Here is a 20,885-nt window from a genome sequence, read left to right as displayed (position 1 = left end):
GCTACTTTATATGTTTCAAAGCTTCTGAATGAGATGTCCTGATGTTATATTTGATAGCAAAGGACAGACAGAGGGTACAAGGAATTTATTTTTAGAAAAAAAAATCCAAATGAGAGTGGAGATATTTGAAAGCTACCAGTTCCATCTAGGTATGTTATTTCTCTCTCTGTGGGCCCTAAACAGAGACCTTTAGGATGGGACTTTTGCTGGAGTGTATCGGAAATACAACAGTGAACAGTAAGCTCTCAGGATCCTTCTCTGGCAGAGATTCTATCACTGTGTCCTTGGGTCCCCCGTTAGGTGGATATGTACGAGACCGCGGCTCTGCTTACAGATGCCCAACTGTGGGGGCAGAACTTTTTGTCTGAGTATCTTGGTTCCCAGAGGGTGAGAGAGACACAATGAATATTTTCTTTGTAATAGCAGGTGTACAATAATATTTAATTTTGGAATGAAATGATGCACTCAGACCTGGTTTCTATCACTCTGGGGTATAAATGCAGTGGGCACTTTAAAGTTTGAGTTTCCTGCTTTAAGCTGAAGAAAGAACGCTTTATAATTTTGATTTGCACAAAAAGATGAGAGCCAACAGAATGTATATAAAATAAACTCTATTCTAGGATCTTTATCCCCCAACCTTCAAGGAAAAAGGACATGTGCTGAAGAGCTGACGAATGGTCTGCAGCGACACTATTCTGGCTTATTCTTCACCCAAATCCTTGCCATTTTCTTCCAGCTGCTGCTGACTCCAGTTATCCACAGGATGGGGGTGGGAAGGAAAAAGGATTAGGGCTTCTCAAGATTATCTGAGAATCTAGGTATTGGTGTCCCTTAGGCAGTTATCACATTTGCAGGCTGAAGGGCTGTGATTTCTGTAATCAAACTATCCATTTGGAGTAAAAGTCTGGAGTGGCTGTGAAATCTTGCTCTTCCTTTCAGATTTGGACTTTTGCTTGTTTTGTTGTTTTTCTCATCAATTGGGGAAATGTTTGTGACTACGCTTTGTTGAAATAAGACAGAACGTCTCATAGTTCCAGCATTAGTCGTTACCTGAAACAGAAAACGGAAACAAAAACTGAGAATTTTCTATCAGGTTCTGCTGATACTAAACTGAGGTTTGATTGAGAGCTAAGAGAGGAAAGAAGTCACGTGCCACCTGAATGCAGCTGAGTGGATAAGCTATGGTGGTAAGCCTACAGTCTGGAAAGAGAAAGTTGTGCTAGCAGGTTAGAGGGAAAGTCCTCTGAAAGATACTGTCTGCACTGTGGTGTGGAACTTAGGCCCCCACCAGCTCAAAATACTGATAGCCCTGCTCAAAGCTGCTGCACCTTTAAGCAGCTTTTAGCTTTAAGCAGCTTTTAGCTAGATCCCTACCACCTCCTCCTCAGTATCAGTTTACTCTCCATTCTACTCTTGTGGAGAAAAATGAAGGCCTTTCACACCTCTCAGGAGAGATGTGCCTAGCTTCAAGCATGCACATTCAGAAACAGGAAAGAGAGGATATTTTGAATGGAAATCTGGCTCCTAAATCCATGTCCGATTCCTTTTAAATAGGAGGGTGGTGCCAAGGGAACAGCCCTGGAATGTGAAACCAGGAGGCTCTCAGACACCACCTGTGTGATGTGATTTATAATAAGAAATGTATATTTGGTCTTCATCTCTGTTTCTGGCATAGAGCTCCTAAAACCCTTGGAATTTCCTAAGTGATGGAGGGATAAAGGTTATTGTGTTATGTTAATGAGGTAACCTTTGGAAAGCAAGGAATGTGGGGGGCTTGTTGCCAGGAAGGTCCACCTTGTGATTAGAGGGTTGGAACTTCCAGTCCCAGCTCCTGACCTCCTGGGAGGGTTTTTAGTGCTGTGAGAGCTTCCGGGTTGGTGAACACATGGAGGTGCTGGGAGAGTGGCTTGCTCGGAGAGGGCGTGGAAGCTCCACACCCTTCCCCGCTGCCTTGCCCTATGCATCTCTTCCATTTGCTGTTCCTGAGTTATATCCTTTCATAATAAACCGGTAATCTATTGATAGTAAGTAAAATGTTTCTCTGAGTTCTGTGAGAAACAATTCTAGGAAATTAATCGAACATGAGGAGGGGGTGGTGATACCCTCTGATTTCTAGCCAGTCAGTCAGAAGTACAGGTAACAACATGGGCTTTCAACTGCCCTCAGAAATGGACAGGGTATGGGGGTGTGAGGCAGTCCTGAAGGCCTGAATGCTTAACCCTTAACCTGCGGAAGGGGAAATCTCCCTTACCACGTTGGAATTGGTACCAGAACCTATATACCATTCAAGTACAGTTCCTTTGCCCATGAGGAAACAGTAGGTCAAGAGGTTAAGTAGTAACTAAAGCCACATGACCTGTAAATTGAGAAACCTGGGACTGGAAGCCAGGCTTCAATAATAGGCTGAATTTTGTAACTAAGTGGTGGATTTCCCAGAGCTACTCATTCCTGGAGCCTGGAGTCTTGGGGACCTGTAGAGGGAGCACCTTTCTAGGTTGAAAAAACTATGAGAATTCTCGGTTGTGAAATAGTTTTGGTCTCCCCATCATCATCTTTTGTTTCGATACCCAGATGTGGCAAGAGAAAAGAGAGATCTGAGAGTGGTCTCACCCTGTGGGTTTTGACCACTTACCTCTGGAATATGACTCAGGTGAGCCAGAAGGCTCTGATTTTCTTTCCTGATGTCTGTTTTCATTGTACAGCTGGGCAGTGGACTCCAAGATCTGCCTGTAGAAGTGAGAAGTGCATCCTGTTCCAGGAAATAATCACAGTTTAGACAAGTTACACACATTTGCTTAAGAGGATGCTTTCTGCAGTTCCTTGTCCTGTGCTTCTGTCTCGGCTCAGAACAAAACCGGCACTCAAGGGTTGGGACTTCAGCGTGATGGGGCAGAAGCTTAACTTTCACATGGCCCTTAACAAATGCCAAAACATTCATACATATTATCACACCTAGCGGCTGCAATTAGAAAGAAACCTTTTCCCATTAAATAGCTGCTGCTTTGGTGTGGGAAGGGGCCAGGTCACTGTCCCAGCACAAGACTGTGGAATGATGGCCTCTGTGTGAATGCAGTCTAAGAGGAGGATGTGGGAACAAGAACCACCTTGGGGACCATGAAGAGTAACCACGACAAAAGGGAGGGGGTGAGGATGGCAGCCGTGGAGACCCTCACTCTGCTTGAAAAAGAGCTCAGAAACCTGAGTTCTGCTGAATGACGATCACACAAGAGGAGAGGAGCAGAAAGTATACAGCACAGGAGTCACAAGAATGGCTTTGGAGGTCAGACAGCTCTAGGATGGAGGCATAGCTCAGCCTTGGGGCAAATCTATCAGAGCCTACTTACTCACCTATCAAGTAAGAATAATGGTACCTGCCCCACCTGCCTAGCTGGGCCATTTATAAGAAGTAAGTGAAGTAAGGTATATCAAAGCTCTTGAAGTCTGTGAAGCCCTGCACAGGAGACTGGTCCTTAGAGAGATACACATGGCCAGAAGGAGGCAAACTTGGGCCTCCCCTACCATTTCTTTGGTCAGGAATGCTGAGATGATGTTCCAGCTTTTCTGGAAGGCAGACATTGATGAAAAGGATTTCCTTCAGGTGCTGGCACAGGTTCTGGATCTCATCTACTGCAGCCATTCCCCCAGGACATGGAATGATGTAGAAGGTGGGAAATCCTTATCAGTAATGGGGTGGCTGGGGCCTCTCAGCAAGATCCCTGCCTTTCACCATTCTTCTGCCAATTCACCTTCTCATCAGGGAGCGCCAGGTAGCTTCCTTTAAGAGCCCTTAGGCTTTCAAACAAAGCGTGGCCCAGGGCCAAGCTCACTCCATACAGCCACCTCCTACACAAGGATCTGCGAAGTCTAAGGGAGGTTGACACAAGGTGGGAAAACACTGAAGGCCTCTGAGTAGGTCTTGTCTAGCCCTGGGAAAGGAGTGGCCCCCTCTTCAGTATGACCTTGTGGGTACTAGGAAGGTATTCCTCTCTCCTAAATACCTCTCCCATCTGATTTATGACTGAACATCTTTAAGAGATGGCAAAGACCTCCCTCTGCACCACAGGGTGAAATGGGAAGCAGGAGTGAAGATACCTTTGTAAGGGAATGGACTGAGTAACAAAAGACACGTACTTATACCCATCTCTGGCAAAAAGACAAAACCTGATGTGGTTTATATCGCTATGAAAAACTCAGTTAACAGTGAGCAAATTAAGATAGTTTCATGCCTAGAAGAGAATATAAAACGTATTGTCCTCTAACAATCCAAACTTTTGTCCCCAAAGGAAAGTCATTCAAGTAGGGGAAAGGAGATGAAAGTTGAGGTCTTAGTGTGCACACACACATCAATGAGTCTGTTAACCCAGGGGCTCTTACTCATGGAGGAGCTTCACTGGCTAGTTTGGGTTGGTTTTTTTGGAAAGCGGCATGCTAGTGGCATTGCTGCTAGATTCAGCCATTTCTCTAGTAGATATGCTAGCTGTTGGTTTAGACTAGAATACTGCACTGAGACTAAACCCACAAACAAACAAAAATAACCCCACCAAATCTTGTGTTGCACAAAGAATGGGAACCCTGGCCATTTACCCAAGTGTTGCCAAGATCAGAGCCTTGGCCTTAGGGACACCACCGATATTCTAGTACTAAGATGGAACCTTATGGGGAGACGAGCCACCCGAGGGGAGATGGACACTGGTGCTTGAACTCAGGAACCATGATAAGTGGGCCCCAAATATGGGCAAGACTGCCAATATTCTTGGACAGCTAGAAAAGCCTAAGGGACACCGTTCCGGAACTATAAATAGCAAGAACAATTCAGAAAAGCTAAGATGCTTCATCTTAAAGAAGGAAGTTTATTAGACAGATTCCGTGCATGTGTTGAAGGGTGGCAGAGAGTTTGCCATGATCCCTTCACTCTCTGCACTCTGGTTTGCCTGGGGTTCCTCAGCTTGCATATGCCAGTGGGGGACAGAGGGACGGAGGTGAGGAGTGGACCAGGCACAATGCAAATGACCAGACTCACCAAGGAGTGAGCAAGTTTTTGTACTTAAAACTTGGACCCAGAACTGTGTTCAGCCTAATCACTTTTTCAAGGTTAGTTTTTAGGGACTGCCTGCAGAGATGATCTCAATCAGCGTAGACAGAGGTGGTGAGCATGTAAAAGCTACCGGAGCTTTACTATTCAGTCTTCTGGCTGTTGGGGGTTATTCTCTTTAATTGGGAGTACTCACTGGCTACATCCACAGCAGAGGTCGCCTCCTGCACATCACACACAAAGGCATTGCTGCTGGGAGGCTGGTGGGAGTCGTGGAGACTGGAATGAGTCAGATACCTTTCATCCAGTGAGTCCTCCAGGACTTCATTCACTTCTTCCTCCTGGAGCCCCCTGCTGAGCCTGGGTGGGGAATGGAGAGGAGGGAGGGTGGAGGGCAGGCGAGACAGGAGATTAAACTAAGGCAACCTGGAACCACAGCCTCACAGCTGGTCCTGATCTGAAGCTCATGGAAGAGGCACCAGAAACCAAAGGGGCCGTCCTCTCAGAGAGAGAAAGCATAACAATCCAATTCTGACTGGGGTTATAGTGTGCCTGGAGTTGGGGTAGGAGAGAGAGCAGCAAGTGTTCAGTGTACGGACCTCATAACGCGGATGAGGAAGTAGACTCAACGACTCCTCTAAAATACACTCTGACACATCGAACACACAGAGACCTGTAATATTGGGTTTAAAATGCTGTGGACAAATTTTATGTAATAGTATATGAAGGAGTCCATTGAATAATGGCTGCTGAGGCAATGTTACCTCCTAGGGCTCTTGCAGCTTTTAGACCTCTCTCTCTCTCTCTCTAAATGTTTGATATGATTGACTTTATTTTTCAAGATATTTCTGGCTATGAAACATCTGCCAACATATCTCAGGAAGCTGTGCAGAAACCAGATAGGCATCTCACTTTAGCTTTTAACCATGCAGGTTTTTAGAAAATAGAAACCAGGGATCTCTGGCTGGTTTACCTTTAGGTCAGAATGACTCTAGTTAACTTAGCTTGAGGAATTACTAAGAAATGGTAACTAATACAAGAACTGCAAAGAGAACAGAAAACATGGATTAATAGGACGTATCATTGTACGATGAACGAATGAAATAGGTACAATCAGCAGTTTCTGGTTTCTCCTGGATCTGGGACCTTTGGCCTCTGGGTCTCTTGCTTCTGGAATCCTCTCTAGATTTCACCATTCCATTATCAGCCCTTTCATCATTCAGAGTTACCTGAGTGCCAGTGGCTCCTGTCCGTCTTCATCCTTCCTATCATGATGATTTCCTGTGAACCAAAAATAGAGACGGCTAGTAGGAAATTGAGCAGGTCCCATTTCATGCCTTACAAATACAAGGGCCTATCTGACAGAGCCATAATGCACTACATGTTTGTTTTTTTTTTTGTTTTTTGGGAGGGTGTTTTACTTTATTTATTTATTTAGAATTTTATTTATTTTTTTATACCTACATGTTTGTTCATAACGCTCTGAAAGAATTATTCCAGGAGGGCTCAGGTCGTGTCTTTAGAGGAGTAGCCTGGCAGGCTTTCCTGAGCAACAGTGAAGACTGTTGCTGGTGTGGTGAATCGTCCCCATGATGCGTCCTGTTCCCCAGCACACAGGACACTTGCCCGGCTGTATTCTGTACTTCTTCAGCTGTAACATTCATTTCCCCCACAAACTTGGTTGATGCACCATGGTTGTGAGTCCCATTATTCCTCTTACACAGACCCTGCAGCAGCCACTGAGGAGTAAATACTTTAGGAGAAACCACCGTTTCTAAGCAACTGACTGGACCAGGGGACCTCTGCATGCACAGAACCACAGGCCTGTGCTGTCTCCCTCTCTACCCCTGACCTCACTGGGCGGCCCTGGGGGAGCCGTGTACCCTCCAGGAAGTGTGAGTAATACACCTCATATTCCTCAAAGTTCCCTGACGGTTGTTGCTGAGGTGTATCTTGCAATCATAATAAGAACCACAAGGGTTGGTCCAGCCATAACATTGGCTCCAAAACGGGAAATGTCTGTGGGGGCTTGCCTCGGGCCCAGGGGAGGACCCCCAGCTTTATCTAGCTGGCAGCGTCACTATCCTTTGGCTGAGACTGGCACAAAACAGCAGGGCATCTGGCTAAAAAGTCACACTTAGAGTCGTGGAGGCACGGAGTCTTATGTGAGGCTAGGGCCTTGGGAGGAGCTAAGGGTCCTCAGACACCTGTAAGCCAACTTACCAGTGGTGAGTTTGCTGGCAAGTCTCTCTGCCAGCTGGATTCCTTGGGCCAGTAGCTCACAGAATCTCTGTCTCTGGTAGTAGGTAATGTCAGTGCTCCTGAGGAGACTCTCAAAAGACTTGACTGTGTCCTTTGCATGCTGCATGAAAAAATAACAGACACCTTTCCCTTCCTGTAGCTTCTGTCGTAAGTGGGTCAGTTCTCGGGCCTGAGCCTGAATTAGGGGATCATATCTCCTAGAGTGGGAAAGAAAAGTAAAAGAGAAAGTCATGAATGATAAGTTATGGGAATTTCAGCAGAGATATCTCTTAGATTACTCGTAAGAAATTCCCCATGTTGAATTCTTGCACAGGTTGTGTGCCTTGCCTGTGACAGAGGGAATGAGTAAAATAACATTGGGTTTGTCTCTTTCTTTTTTATTAATTTTGCTTTAAAAAGAAGCCCTTTCAGTTCCTCACTTCAGTCCACATCCATTTCAATGTCATATGCAACATCAAGCATTATGCAGAAAGTGTGTGTGGGCGGAAGTCAGGTACAGAAGTATTGGACAGGTACATCTGATACTAATTGAAAGGATGAAAAGAAAAATCAGTGAGAGGGTCAAGATGAAGAGCATTCCTTTGAATGACAAGAAGATAAGCCGTAATTAGTAAGGAGGCACTTAAGAGTAACAATTAAAATTCTGAGTAACAATTGCATTACTCTATGTGGGATTTCACAGTTTTCTAATTATTGCACAAATGTTTCTCATAGATTCCAATCTAGAATGTGAGCTCTGTGAGGCTGGAGACAGGGCCGTATTACCCAACTTAACAGTACACAGTAGCGTGTATACACCCAAGTAGGCAATCAGTTAATACTTAGAACCACATAATCCTAATGCTAGACTAGACATTGTCATCTACCCCATCTGATGCCTGAATCTCCTCACCACTAAGTGATCTTCTACAGATTGTCTTTCAAACTCTATTCCTTAGAGTTCCTATAAAGTGTCAGAGGAGGTAAAGGCAGAGACCAGGGAGAAACAGGGCTCCAGACCTAGGCCTCCTTCAATCAAATATCTCTGCTTTAGTGGGTCTTACACAATTGAGCTTCTCAGATTTCATTTTAACCAAGGTTAAAAGACGTCTTAAATGCCACAATCTACCCTATGTTTGAAACTCTCTAAGGATGGGCAATGCTAGTCCTTGCAAATTAATAATTCATTTTGTAGGCAACAGCTGCTCAATTATCTATCTACTCAATGCCCCTCCCAGTTAACACTCCACATTGTCTGATACTTAGAAAAAAAATATCAAAGTTGGGGAGGAGAAACATTATTATCATGAAAGGTACTTCGGAAAACTGGAAATTAGGAGTGTCTCCTTGCCAGCCATGGCCAAGCCCCGGGCCTGTCAAGAGCAGAGGTCCTCGCAGTCCCCAGGCTGCCACCACCCCAGGGGCCTAGTCTTACAGAGGCCCAGCCCTGAGGCTGCATAACCTGGGGCAGCCACCATCAAGAAGCCCCTCTCAGGGGTCAGGACTCCTTTGCCAGCATAGATTCCTTAAGTCGGGACTACATAACTAATAAAAACCAAATCTAGGGCTTCCCTGGTGGCGCAGTGGTTGGGAGCCCGCCTGCCGATACAGGGGACGCGGGTTCGTGCCCCGGTCCCGGAAGATCCCACATGCCGCGGAGCGGCTGGCCCCGTGAGCCACGGCCGCTGAGCCTGCGCGTCCGGAGCCTGTGCTCCACAACGGGAGAGGCCACAACAGTGAGACGCTCGCGTACCGCAAAAATAAATAAATTAATTAATTACTTTAAAAAATACCAAATCTAATATTAAAAAAAGATGACGATCACCACACTTATAAAAAATAAGAACAAGTATAATAATTACAGCAAATATTTGTTGAGAGCTTCACATGTGTGAGAGAGGGTTCTAACCACTGGTAATCATGCATTTAATCTTCATAACTCTTTGAGGTAGACACTGTTCATATTTCCATTTTACAGATGAGGTAGCAGAGGTAACTGAGATGCTGGAAAGTTAAGTACATTTGCCCAAGGTCACACAGCTAGAAGCCACATTGCTAGTATTCCAACCCAGGCATGTGTCTCCATTTGATTCATATAGTATTTGAGGGAGAATCCAGAGGCCTAACTAGTCCACCATCCAGTTCCCACAGCCCCGCAGGCTGTCTTTGTCTAGTTCTGGGCCTGCCGTGTACATTTCTGCCCTTCTCCTTGCACAGATTTGCTCTTTATTCTATCAGCCTGGGCTTCCCCACTTCACACACTTTCCCACACAGCTTCCTCCTTACCCAAGCCTTGCAGCCGGTCTCATCTTCTCTGCCAGCTCCCCCTCCTCAAACAGCACTTCCTCCTCCAGCACAGATTCAATGAGGTCTTTGTACTCTTCACACTCTGGGGAAACAGAGACGCTGCCTCAGGGGAAAGCTGGACAGGCTGCTGGGTCACTGCCTTCAAGGGAGGAGGGAGGGTCCATCCCTGGGACTGATGTAACCTCGGTAGCAGGCTCTACGCAGGGATTTCCACATCTGATTCCTCAGCCTCCCAACTACTTGGCATTTGATTCTTCCCCATGTTAGAGCTGAGGAAAGAGAAGCTCACAGGCAGGTATAATAACTTTCTCAAGATGATTCAACTGGAATGAAGCAAAGTCAGAATTCACATACCCTGAGTTCTGACTCCAAAGCTTTACCAAGCCTTGCAGCCTCTTAAGTAGAATATTAACCTGGGGCATGGAGTAGGAATTTCCCGTGTTTTGGGGAAGGCTCCAAGGACTGTAGGGCTGACAGTTGTCCCATACTGAGAGTTTCCGTAATACCCCAATATTTCAAAGATTTAAAAAAAATTGTATTTATTCATTTATTTTTGGCTGTGTTGGGTCTTCGTCACTGTGTGCGGGGTTTCTCTAGTTGTAGTGAGCGGGGGCTACGCTTCATTGCGCGGGCTTCTCATTGCGGTGGCTTCTCTCATTGCGGAGCATGGGCTCTAGGCCAGCGGGCTCAGTAGTTGTGACACACGGGCTTAGTTGCGCCGTAGCATGTGGGATCATCCCGGACCAGGGCTCAACCCCGTTCTTAACCACTGCACCACCAGGGAAGTCCCTCAAAGATTTTAAAGTTTATCTGGAGACAAACTCTGTAAAAATGTGTATGAAGGGAAAAAGTCTGAAAGACACATGCTCAAAAGCTAATGGTGCTGTGTGTTAGTCTGGAGGCAGAACAAATACACAGTGTTTGCCGAGGCCTTGTTCTAGTAGATTTTAGAGAATTATCATCCTGTAATCATCACCACTACCTGAGGAGGTAGACACTAGTCCTATTACCATTACAGATGTGGAAATTGAGGCAGAGAGAAGATAAACAACTTGGGTTTAAATCCAGAAAGTCTGGCGCCAGGGTACATGCTCTTAATCACTGCACTGTGTTACCTTTACATGAAGATGTTGGACGATATCGTTCTTCTGCAGTTTCAAAAAAAGCTGCGTTATGATTATAATAACTGATACTAAAAAACCGAACATTCAAGGCTTCCCTGGTGGTGCAGTGGTTGAGAGTCCGCCTGCCGATGCAGGGGACACGGGTTCGTGCCCAGTCCGGGAAGATCCCACAAGCCTCAGAGCGGCTGGGCCCGTGAGGCATGGCCGCTGAGCCTGCGCGTCCGGAGACTGTGCTCCGCAACGGGAGAGGCCACAACAGTAAGAGGCCCGCGTACCGAAAAAGCAACAACAACAACAAAAAAAAAACCTAACATTCCCACACTCCAAAGCTTGTCTTTTCACTTCGTTGACAAGTAGGCTTTAATTTCTACTTTTCAGCCCATGTCAGTAAGTTGGATAGCAAATTTTATCCCCCATTGGTTTATTGAAAAATAATGGTAGAAATTTGAAAGCAAACTCAATTTCAGGGTCAGTAAGAATCCTCCCCTTATATCCCTGTCCCTCTCGTGCCCTCGCTCCCCTGTTCCTCAGTCACTACAGCTCCATCCCTCCACTCTCTGTTATTGATGTTCTCATCTCCAGATATCTGTGGTTCACTTGGGAACAGAGAGCTTTAAACTCCTTTAAGGTAGGTGGGGTCTCCTATCACTTCTTTCTCCCTGAGTGCAGCTAGAACTGTGCTTTGCAAATGGATGCTCATAAAAGTTTGAATTAAATCCTGACATGTTTAAGCCAACAAGGATCTGACACGTATTCCTGGCAGAGAAAAGAAAGTTTAGCGCCTGAACCGAGATCTCAGCCTCTATTCCTCCATACACTCCCACGGCAAACTTTACTCCTTTGTGCCTCAGTGTTTCCATCCTCTGCAAAATGAGGGTAAACTACCCACTTCCACCATTCTAGGAGTATAGTAAGGATGAGATTTATTTGATTTGATTGGATGATGAAGAGAAAAGAAAGTCTGGAGGGTGTTTAGGTGCTTAGAGGGAAGATGGACAATCATTTATCACTTTGGTGACTGTGAACCCATAGGACTTACTGTATTTCTGCAGCTGTTTGGCCAGGGAGTAGGCAGTAGCTTGGGACATGAGGAATTTCTCTGTGAGGTCTTGAAAGTCCTGTTTGCTTTTTTCCAGCTGGGAGCACAAGTACTGGTTAGTTTCCAGGATGCTCATTTCACTTCTCTGACCAGAGAAAGTGGTGAGAGATACTGCCATGCTGAAGCTTATGGTGGAAGAAGTAGAGCCAAAACCTGGGGAGAAGAAACCCAAACAAATAATAAATTAAAAACAAGTGATGGATTCTGGTGATGGCCGCACTGCCTGGTAAATTACTAAAATCACTGAAGCATACAATTATATTGGGTGAGTTTTATAGTATGTAAATTATACCTCAATAAGATTTCATTAAGTGAAAAAATGTATTTAAACAGGTGTAAAGAATGCAGATATAATTCATTACTTAGTTCAGGCCAGACTTCGTCAGCATTCCACAACTGAGAATCCTTAACCACAAAAATAAGGCACAAGATGCCAAAGCTCAGAGGTCAGGCTCTGACAAGAGTGCCCGAGGGAGGACCCAGTGTGCAGGTAACCGTGCGGCGTCACAGTAACAGAAATGGAAGGTGGCGCTGTCATGGAACCTTGGGAGCCCCTGTCTTCTAGTTGCCTAGGCCACACTGAGACTCAAGGACACCGGGTCTGTTCTGAAGGTCACCCCTGATGCGGACACCCGCTCAGCAGCTACTCTCAGTACCTTGTACTGAAACCACAGGCCTGTCTCCTTCTAAAGTTTAATACAATTTTGTACTGTTTATTCTTGCAAGCATAGAAAACACCAAGGAATCGAGATTTTCCCAAATTCTTTCATTGTCTTAAGGACTGTCATGAAGACACTTTTCTTACAGAAAAATTGAAAACTTTTAGTTATATTAAGGGGGTAAATACACAGTCAAAATTATATTATTATTTTTAAAGGAATAAAAATGAAGTATTAGCCTAACTATCAAGGAAAGGAACAAAAATGTGCAACTTCAAAGAAAGCAGAGAAAAGAAAATAATAAAGCAAAAAATTTTTAAATGATGAATCGAATGGTTGCAAAATGTTGTGAATATACTAAAAATCACTTAACTACATACTGTAAAATGGTGACTTTTTGGTATATGTAAATTATATCTCAAAGCTCTAATAAAAAGAAGTAAGGAGTCAGTAAAGAGAAAAGCAGTAAAATGAAATACACTTTAAAATCTGGTCCTTTTGAGAAAAAAATAAAGAAATACAGTAAAATTGGCAACTTTCTGGAAAATTTAATCCAAGAACAAGGAGAGAAAAAGAAACTTTAAAAAGAGAAAAGGGATAAAATATGAAAAAAGTTTAAATTATAAATGAATACTACCTATCAACCCTCACACAAATTTTAAAATTTCAAAAAAAGAAAAAGAAAAATTGAAAACTTTTAGTTAGTGTTGGTGTTCTTCTTTGAATCGCTAGTTTTCTCCACACCATTTTAATATTGTGGGGAAAAAATCCTGAGTATAATACTGTGCTCCGTGTGTGCATAATTAATTTATAAGGATTACCAGCCAGCTTGTGTCTTATTTATCTTCTTGCTGGAGACCAATGTTATGGTGGCTTCTTTTCACTCACTAGGGAAGCATGTAGGCTTCTCATTAAACTTGAAATCAGGTTTGACCTCCCTGCCTCCAGTCCCACGCTCTTCTTCTCCTGTAGGTTGCTTTGTGTTTTAATCTGTATATAAGATGTCATGCTTGTCACTTGTAAATGTCGTCCTAGCGCCACAGGGTTTCTTTCCAACTTGTCAAAGTCACTGAAATACTTTTTTTATGTTTCTTTGAAACACGCAGTGGCCACCTAATTTGGAATGACTTGGAAATGACCGCTGTTCCTTATGCCCAGAGCAGTTTTCATAGAACTCTGACTGATAGCTTGTGTTGACCCAAAGCTATTGACCTGTGGTTGTATTCTCAGCCAGAGCACAGTAAACATCAAGATCATGGGTCTATGGTTGTTGGTGGTGACCACAGCACTCCTGAGCAGTGGGATCTAGTGACATAGAAGCTGAGGTTTTAAAGAGGGGCACAGACAGGCAGGACAGAAGGTGATCTCCTGACCTCTGCTTACTTCCTAGGTATCAATTCGTCCCTGGTTTTGTGAGCCTGAGACTAGGGCAACTCCCCTGAAATATCTCTCTCTTCTCGTCAGCTGCCTAGCTTTTCCAGGCTGATGGCCTACATATGTGGGACCACGGCCACCTCCATAAGTTCTACTGAACATTCATGACAAAGTGAAGGAAAGAGGACAGACTACCCAACCCGCTCACCACCCTGCTTCTAGACTGTAGTATTGGTGTGTGAGATGTCCCAAATTGTCTATGATTTCCATCCCTTTAAATGTATTTTAGCTTATTTTATGTCTTAGTGTCTAGTCTCCTGGAGAATGTTCTCAGTGCACTCGAGAGAAATTCTATTCTGCTCTTGTTGGGTGGAGTGTCTATAGGTGTCTGTTAGGTCATATTATTTAAATCTTCTGTCTCCTTCTGCTCTTCTGCCTGGTTGTTCTATCCACTGCTGAAAGTGTGGTATTGAAGTCTCCAATAATTATTGTTGAATTGTCTGTTTCTCCCTTTGATTCTGTCAGTTTCTTCTTCATGTATTTTGGGACGCTGTTAGAAGCACTGTGTTTAAATCTATTACATCATCCTGATGGATTAATCCTTTTATTGTTATAAAATATCCCTCTTTATCTCTGGTGACATTTTATTGTTGTAAAGTCTCCTATCTATTTTGTCTGGTGTTAGTGTAGCCACTCCAGCTTCTTTATGGCTATTATTTGCAGAATTATATTACACTACATGGCAAAAGGCACTTTGCAGAGGTAATACAGTTGACCTTAAAATGGGGAGATTATCCAGGTGGACTGATCTAATCACAGGAACCCTTTAAATCTGGGTCAAGAGGTCAGAACTAGGGAGTTGGAGAGAGTCCAAGCTTGTGAGGGATTCAGTGAGGCTTTGCTGGCTTTGAAGGTTGGGGGAGCCACAGGCAAAGAAACAAATTCCTCAGTCCTACAGCTTCATAATTACTGCTACCTACATACATTCACTGACAACTTTAAAAATGCATTTAGAATGCGTGCTGTACAGATTCAGACGGATTCCCACTGCCTCTGACCACCCTTGTCTTCTTTCAGGTTACTGCATCTGTTGAAATTCGGGAACACAACTGCCAGGGCTTTGTTCAGCCTCTTCTCTTCTCTCACGTGTGTATGGCTCTCTGGAGCCAATGACACTGTTGAGGGCTGGGTGCTGAGCACAGGCTCCTGGTGTGCTTGGAAGCCACAGGCTCCTGATACATCTAGACTCTGAACACCACTCACCTGGAAAGCCCAGTACCTTCCTCAAGCTTCCTGTCAGCAATAAATAGATTAGTACATTCAAGCCTTGCCCTTCTGTGCACCCCTGAGGCCATGGCCTCTAACATCTCAGCCACTTTTGGATGGATATGTCCCACCCCAGGGCTACTCTCCTTCCTGGAGGTTCACTTCCTTCATCCCTACAGCACATTGAGAAGATACTGGTGACCAGCCCAAGGGCCAGCTTGCAAATCAGGGTTAAACAGTGACCTGAGGATGCTTTGTCTAGATCAGCCAGAGGTGTAGGTGAATATGCCAAGGAGATTAGTTCCAAATGTTCTACACTACAGAAACACCCCAGAACCGACTTCCCATGGAATATACAACCTGGAGCAGTGGTTGTTTCACCTCAGGCCAAGCACTAATCCCTCCAGGATCACAACCTGGCCCCCAAGGCTGCCAAGCTACTGTTTAGACGAACTCTTGAATATCTTTTATTCCAAAATCACAGCTGGGTTCTCCACAGTTTCTTCAGTTGACAGCATCATTGCTCCTGGCTGCTAGGTCTCTGCATGGAACAGACTTACCTGTGCAATAAACAGTCCAGCAGAGGTAGTAAAAAGGGTGACTCTTCTAATCTTGCATGCACAATGAAGATTCCCACACATGCTCTGCAGAGGCAGAAAATAAACTGTGGCAGAGTGAATGGCAAACACATACCTTGGCCAGGAGTCAACACTGGGTACTGCACATGAAACCGCAGATACTGCCATTGAACTACGGATGTTCTAAATTCAAGGTTGGGTGCAAGCTCATAACACTCCCAATAGTTCACGTTCTGCAACCACCATATCTGGACTTGGGGACACCACAGCTCCCAACTACACTGACAGCCCTTGTGGTTTGGGAGCGTGGTGTGGAAAGAACCAACTGGACCAGAACTGCAAGTAGGATCCAGTTCCTCCTCAAGGCTACAAATTCCCACCTGGGGTCTGGAATCCAAAGCTGTACCTGTACAAAGGCCAGGGTGCTCCAATGACACCTCTGAGACTTGACTGCTAAGAATTCCCCAAGCCTAAGTTCCATAACGTTCCTCTAGCGAGTTTCCCTAGAGGGATCTTCAGGGGCCTCCATGCCTGCTGCTAGAGAACTGAGTTGAATGAATTCAGAATTCAGAAGTTCAGGCACATCAGAGGACTGCTGTTGGTCAGTTACTCCTTTGATTAGTGTGGTCCAGATGCTTTCAGGACCTTGGCTGATAGCTGAAAAGCAAACATTCGAGTGGTGCAAACCTTTGGAATTTTGTCTTCCAAAAAAGGAGGCGGGGGACGGGAGGCTCCCAGAGTGAGACCCAGTATCATAAAGGACGACGGATGTGGGAACGGGGACGGCCTGGGTGGAAAGGCTTTCTAGGAAGGCCCCAGGGCTCTGAACGAAACTCCGGGTCTTTCCCCTAAAACCTGCGGCAATGGCAGCTTTCCCGCCTTAGTTGGTGATCCGTATGCTCATGCCAAACACACATCTCTTTTACGCCGGTCTTTCTCTCACACCACACTTCCAATTTGTCAGAAAATCGTATTTTTTCTTTGATTAATTGAGCACTTTGATCCACACATATTTTTCTTGGTCTGATTTTGGCCCTCGACTCTCCTGAGAGAGGCGTGGAGATCGATTCAACTCGCGACCCTCGGTCAGCCCAGGGTTCAGGGTTTGAGACCTTTAACCTCGGGAGTGTGGGGCCGGGCCGCGCTTGAGACTTTTCTTGGCTCCGCCGGTCCAAATCGGCCTCTTCCGGGCCTGTCCTCGAGGGCCGGGGGCAGGGCCGGGCCGCCTCAGCGGGGCCCCTCTCGCCGGGTCGGGAGCCCCGCACCTCGCGTGGCGGCGGAGGAGAAGCTTCGGGCGTCGTGGGTTCATTGGCCAGCGGCCCGCGAGACGCAGGGGCGCGGTGCGCGCGGTCGCACACGGCGACTTTGTGGTTCTCAGGCTCCCGCTGCCCTTCCGGCTCCTCTCGTTCTCCCTCGCGGGCAGTAACGTCCGGACAGGAAGACACAGGTAGTAGAAGGGCAGCCTCTCCTTTAAGTCCTGTCCACTCAGGATCCAAAAACGGTCTTGAAGAGACAGAGGGAGAGGTGGAAACAGATTAAGGGAAAAGAAGAAATCCTATGCGAATTCCTCATCTAAAGGCACCCTGAAGATGAGGTCGTCGTCCGCAGGGACCGGGTCGTGCCGGCGCTGGTGAAGGTGAGTCGAGTTCCCCTGAGCAGTTGGCGCCAGTGCAGACCACCTTGGCCAGGCGGCCAGCGAATAAGCAGCCCCTCCGCCTCCCCAGATGGGCAGCACTTGATGGCAACCCAGATGGGTTGTTATGTGGACTTAATAAGTTCTTGCACAGTAAAGCCCCGAGGAACAGTGCTGGTCACACAGTGAAGCTCCGAGAAATCTGGTATTATTTCCACTTCTAACTGTACCACTGCTGACTTTCAACATTCCCCAGATAAATTAGTGTTTAATGGTTTAACTGATCTCTTCTGCCTCATATTAGTGACCTGCATCTGGAAAAGTGTTTGGTTTTGATGTTGATCTAAGTGGTGATCTAACTGCAATGGGGGACTGGATCCAACTTCATCAGTTTCTTGGACCTTGGACAGGCATGATGATTGTTCAGCTCACGGTAGACAATATTTTGCACATGCTTCCGGCAAGAAATTTCAATATACAGTCAGTTAAGTATTATAAGAAAAGTCCAAGTGTGTACCAGTGACCCAGTCTTTTTGGTTGCTTTTGTTTGTTTGTTTTGTTTGTAAGAAATAAAGGAGGGAAATATAATTTATCTGGAAGTTGTAGAAGATTTCCTCTCTCGGTTATAGTGCAGTGCTTGTAGCAAAGCAGCACTGACCCTGAAAACAACCAAATGCAGGCTGGCTTAAAGAAATTCTGTTTGAGGTCGTTGGAGAAATACCTATGCACCTAGGACCCCCAGGATCAGCAAGAGAGAGAGAGGAGAGAGAGAGAGAGAGAGAGAGAGAGAGAGAGAGAGAGAGAGAGAGAGAAGCTTATTGGAATGAAACTGATTCTCTACCTTTTCCTCTTAGCGCATTTGCCAGTTCTCCGCAAGGCACAAGCGACTGGGAAGCTGGGGACAGGACAGCTGCTGAGGGTCAGGGAAAACAGCAACACTCTAAGTAGTGTCACAAATCTGGCAATCAAATAAAAGGAGGAGGAGGAGGGCAAGGAAGAAAGGAGGGGTGGAGGAGGGGAGGGGAGGGGGAAAGAGAGGAGGAGAAGATGGGGCAGGAAGAAGGGAAGGGAGATGAGAAGAAGAAGAAGAAAGAAAGTAATGTGGGCTGTCCACGTATTCAGACTTAAGGAGCCAATATCCTGGAGTGGCTTGATGAGTGTGTTGGATGCTTTCTTCAGGATTTCCCCTTAAGACATTTGCAAATTAAGCCATGTGCATGTATGACGCTATGAGGGCAAGCACAGTGTGGCTGAAAGAGAGTGGAATTTCCACCAGTATCATGGTACGAAGGAGATAAAAATGGAAGTTCAGAATTCCTCAAGGGGCAGGACCCAAGGAAGCACCTCAGGGTCTCAGGTGGGAGCCCTAGCCATCTAGAGCATGGCACTGTGAGAAAACTAGCCCTGGGCTGAGACTTCCCTGCAAATCAGCTCAGTCAAGGACTGGATTGAGGTGATCTTCCCCTCTGCTGCCTGCTGGGGGAGAGGGTGCACAATCTTCAGAGAAAGATAACATCATGACTCTATCATTTTTCACACAACAGGTTCATCCTTCAGTCACAATATTCTAGGATTATAAAGGAACAGGAGCCAGGAAACGTGGAAGTTGACTCAACAGATGATTGAGATATTGAAGTTAACAGGTAGGAACCTAAAGTGATATGTTTTAACTGTTCAGAAAATAGATGACAGGGTCAGTCTTTTTCACCAACGGTAGAGAATCTATTTTAAAGAACCAGTGGAAATTCCAGGAGCTGGGGCGTCAGCGGGGGCGACTCCTGCCCTCAGGTGCTTAGTTGTGGAACTGGAGACACTGCGTTGGATGAGGGATCCCGAAGTTAAGCGAGGGCCTCTCAGGAGTTCAGTCTTCTCGCTTGAGGGGTCGCTGGTGCTTCCCGGTTTATTGTGCGCTTTAAAACGTTGGTGACCAGGATACTGGTGGCAGGACCTAGGTTTTCATGGATGCAGCTTATGGCTCTTAGCACCGTTTCCGTAGTGTAGTGGTTATCACGTTCGCCTCACACGCGAAAGGTCCCCGGTTCGAAACCGGGCGGAAACAAATGTTCTTCCTTTCTGAAACTTTTACCTTCCCTTTCAAAAAAGCGAAACGGCCGAAAGGCAGGGGCTGAGGCAGCGGGCGCAGCTGCATTTTCCATCCCCAAGGGACAGGCCAGGAGTTCCGTTGCTGCCTGAGAGCCTGCTCAGCGCTAGGAGCCAGCCCTCCTTTCTCCGCTCTGAGTCACTGCGGAGTCCAGGCCACAGCCAGCTGACCCAAGTGCGCAAAGGACAAGGCTGACTTCGGCTCATTTTTACATCCGGAAATCCCCTCACCTCCGAAGCAGGCGCCTAAATCTCCTGTACACGCTGACACCTATCATGTCTGAAAACCAAGGAGTTCATTCCTGCGAAGCACCCTTGGCTTTCCCACACCTCAGCACACGCGCGGAGCACGTTGCGTGACAGGCCAAAAGAGCACGAACCCGACGCCGCCCCGGGTGCTCGACCAAAAGACACGTAGATGAAGAATGTCACGCTCCACGAACTAAGCGGGTCAGGGAGGCAAAGGAGCCGGTAACGTGCAGTTATCAGGGGAGTCCCCAGAGCAGGGTCACAGATCACGAAGTAGACGGATCCGCTCATCACCCGCTGAGAGCCCAAATGGGCCCCTAATTTAAAAGGAAACTGAGGTTCAGAAAGAGAGCATGTCCTTGAGTCGGCCGCACGTAGAGCTAAAGTTAGACTAGGATGAAACCCAGCCAGTTACCTTGTGGCCTGACCTCAGAGTCCAGAGTCGCCCAGGTCGGGAGAGCTGAAGGGTGATGAGCAGCGGGGCAGCGACTTGGGCGCCGCGCACTACCGCGTTCAGCCTAAGGGGCGCTGGGAATCGCCTTCTTTTCTGCTCGGCCCTTCTCAGAAATTCAACCTTTACTGTCACAATTTTCAAGTGGAGAGGCCAAATTTGAGAATCTGTCTCCTGCGCGGCTCCCTGGTGGTCTAGTGCCTAGGATTCGGCGCTTTCACCACCGCGGCCGGGTTCAATTCCCGCTCAGGGAAACCTCCTTTCGTGGAAGAAGAATCCGACTCTCTTTTCTTCCTTCATCTCAGAAACCTGATGGTTTCACAGAGTTTTCATCCAAAGACAACCTGCGATTTGAGTTCCAAAAACTCATTAAGACATTTGAAACATACAGAACACTTGAAATACAAACGTATATTCTGGACCTAACCGCGCAGAGTTAACATTTTCCCACGTTTGCTTTCTCACTCTCTCTCCATATATATGAACTGCGACGCCTTTGGAGTAACCTGGAATCCGTTCTCTCCAGGCTTGTAGAGAAACTTCAGGCGGTGTTTGATTCGGCTGTCCCCCAAGTGCAGGCCAGGCACGTTCGCTAGTAGGAATCCCCCCGGACCGGCTGCCCTCTGGTCTCCTCCCGGTTGCCTTGGCGGGCAGTGGGGTCTTGGGTCAGCCTGAGCGCTGGAACCGCCTACCTGGGGAAAGGCCCTTCAGGGAAGTGCAGCTGCCCCTTGGCTGTTGCCTGGCTCCCCGGGCCCTGCAGAGGGCTGAAAGG

At 46.4% G+C, this 20,885-nt stretch overlaps 1 protein-coding gene and 1 non-coding gene across 2 annotated transcripts; one reads left to right on the top strand and one right to left on the bottom strand.

Annotated features, from left to right (window-relative positions):
• Window positions 1–5,443: 5,443 nt before the first annotated feature.
• On the bottom strand, window positions 5,444–11,921 carry NBPF12 (NBPF member 12). The gene is made up of 5 exons (XM_069540521.1): window positions 11,744–11,921; window positions 9,560–9,662; window positions 7,256–7,491; window positions 6,262–6,313; window positions 5,444–5,489 (listed from the first exon to the last, which is right to left on the bottom strand). The coding sequence occupies exons 1-5, from the start codon at window positions 11,919–11,921 to the stop codon at window positions 5,444–5,446; spliced, it is 615 nt and encodes a 204-aa protein (XP_069396622.1).
• Window positions 11,922–19,299: 7,378 nt separating this feature from the next.
• TRNAV-CAC (transfer RNA valine (anticodon CAC)) lies at window positions 19,300–19,372 on the top strand. The gene has a single exon. It is a non-coding gene; the product is annotated as a tRNA-Val (tRNA).
• Window positions 19,373–20,885: the final 1,513 nt, after the last annotated feature.

Source organism: Delphinus delphis, chromosome 1 (genome assembly GCF_949987515.2).
Source record: "Delphinus delphis chromosome 1, mDelDel1.2, whole genome shotgun sequence".
Taxonomy (NCBI): domain Eukaryota; kingdom Metazoa; phylum Chordata; class Mammalia; order Artiodactyla; family Delphinidae; genus Delphinus; species Delphinus delphis.
This window is presented reverse-complemented; position numbering and strand designations above follow the sequence as displayed.

Coding starts and splice junctions, on each gene's coding strand:
- NBPF12 (XM_069540521.1), bottom strand. CDS start 11,921: ATGGCAGTATCTCTCACCACTTTCTCTGGTCAGAGAAGTGAAATGAGC. Junction 7,492..9,559: donor AGACCGGCTGCAAGGCTTGG/GTAAGGAGGAAG, acceptor TTCCCACTCTAG/GAGATATGATCCCCTAATTC. Junction 6,314..7,255: donor TGCCAGCAAACTCACCACTG/GTAAGTTGGCTT, acceptor TTTGGTTCACAG/GAAATCATCATGATAGGAAG.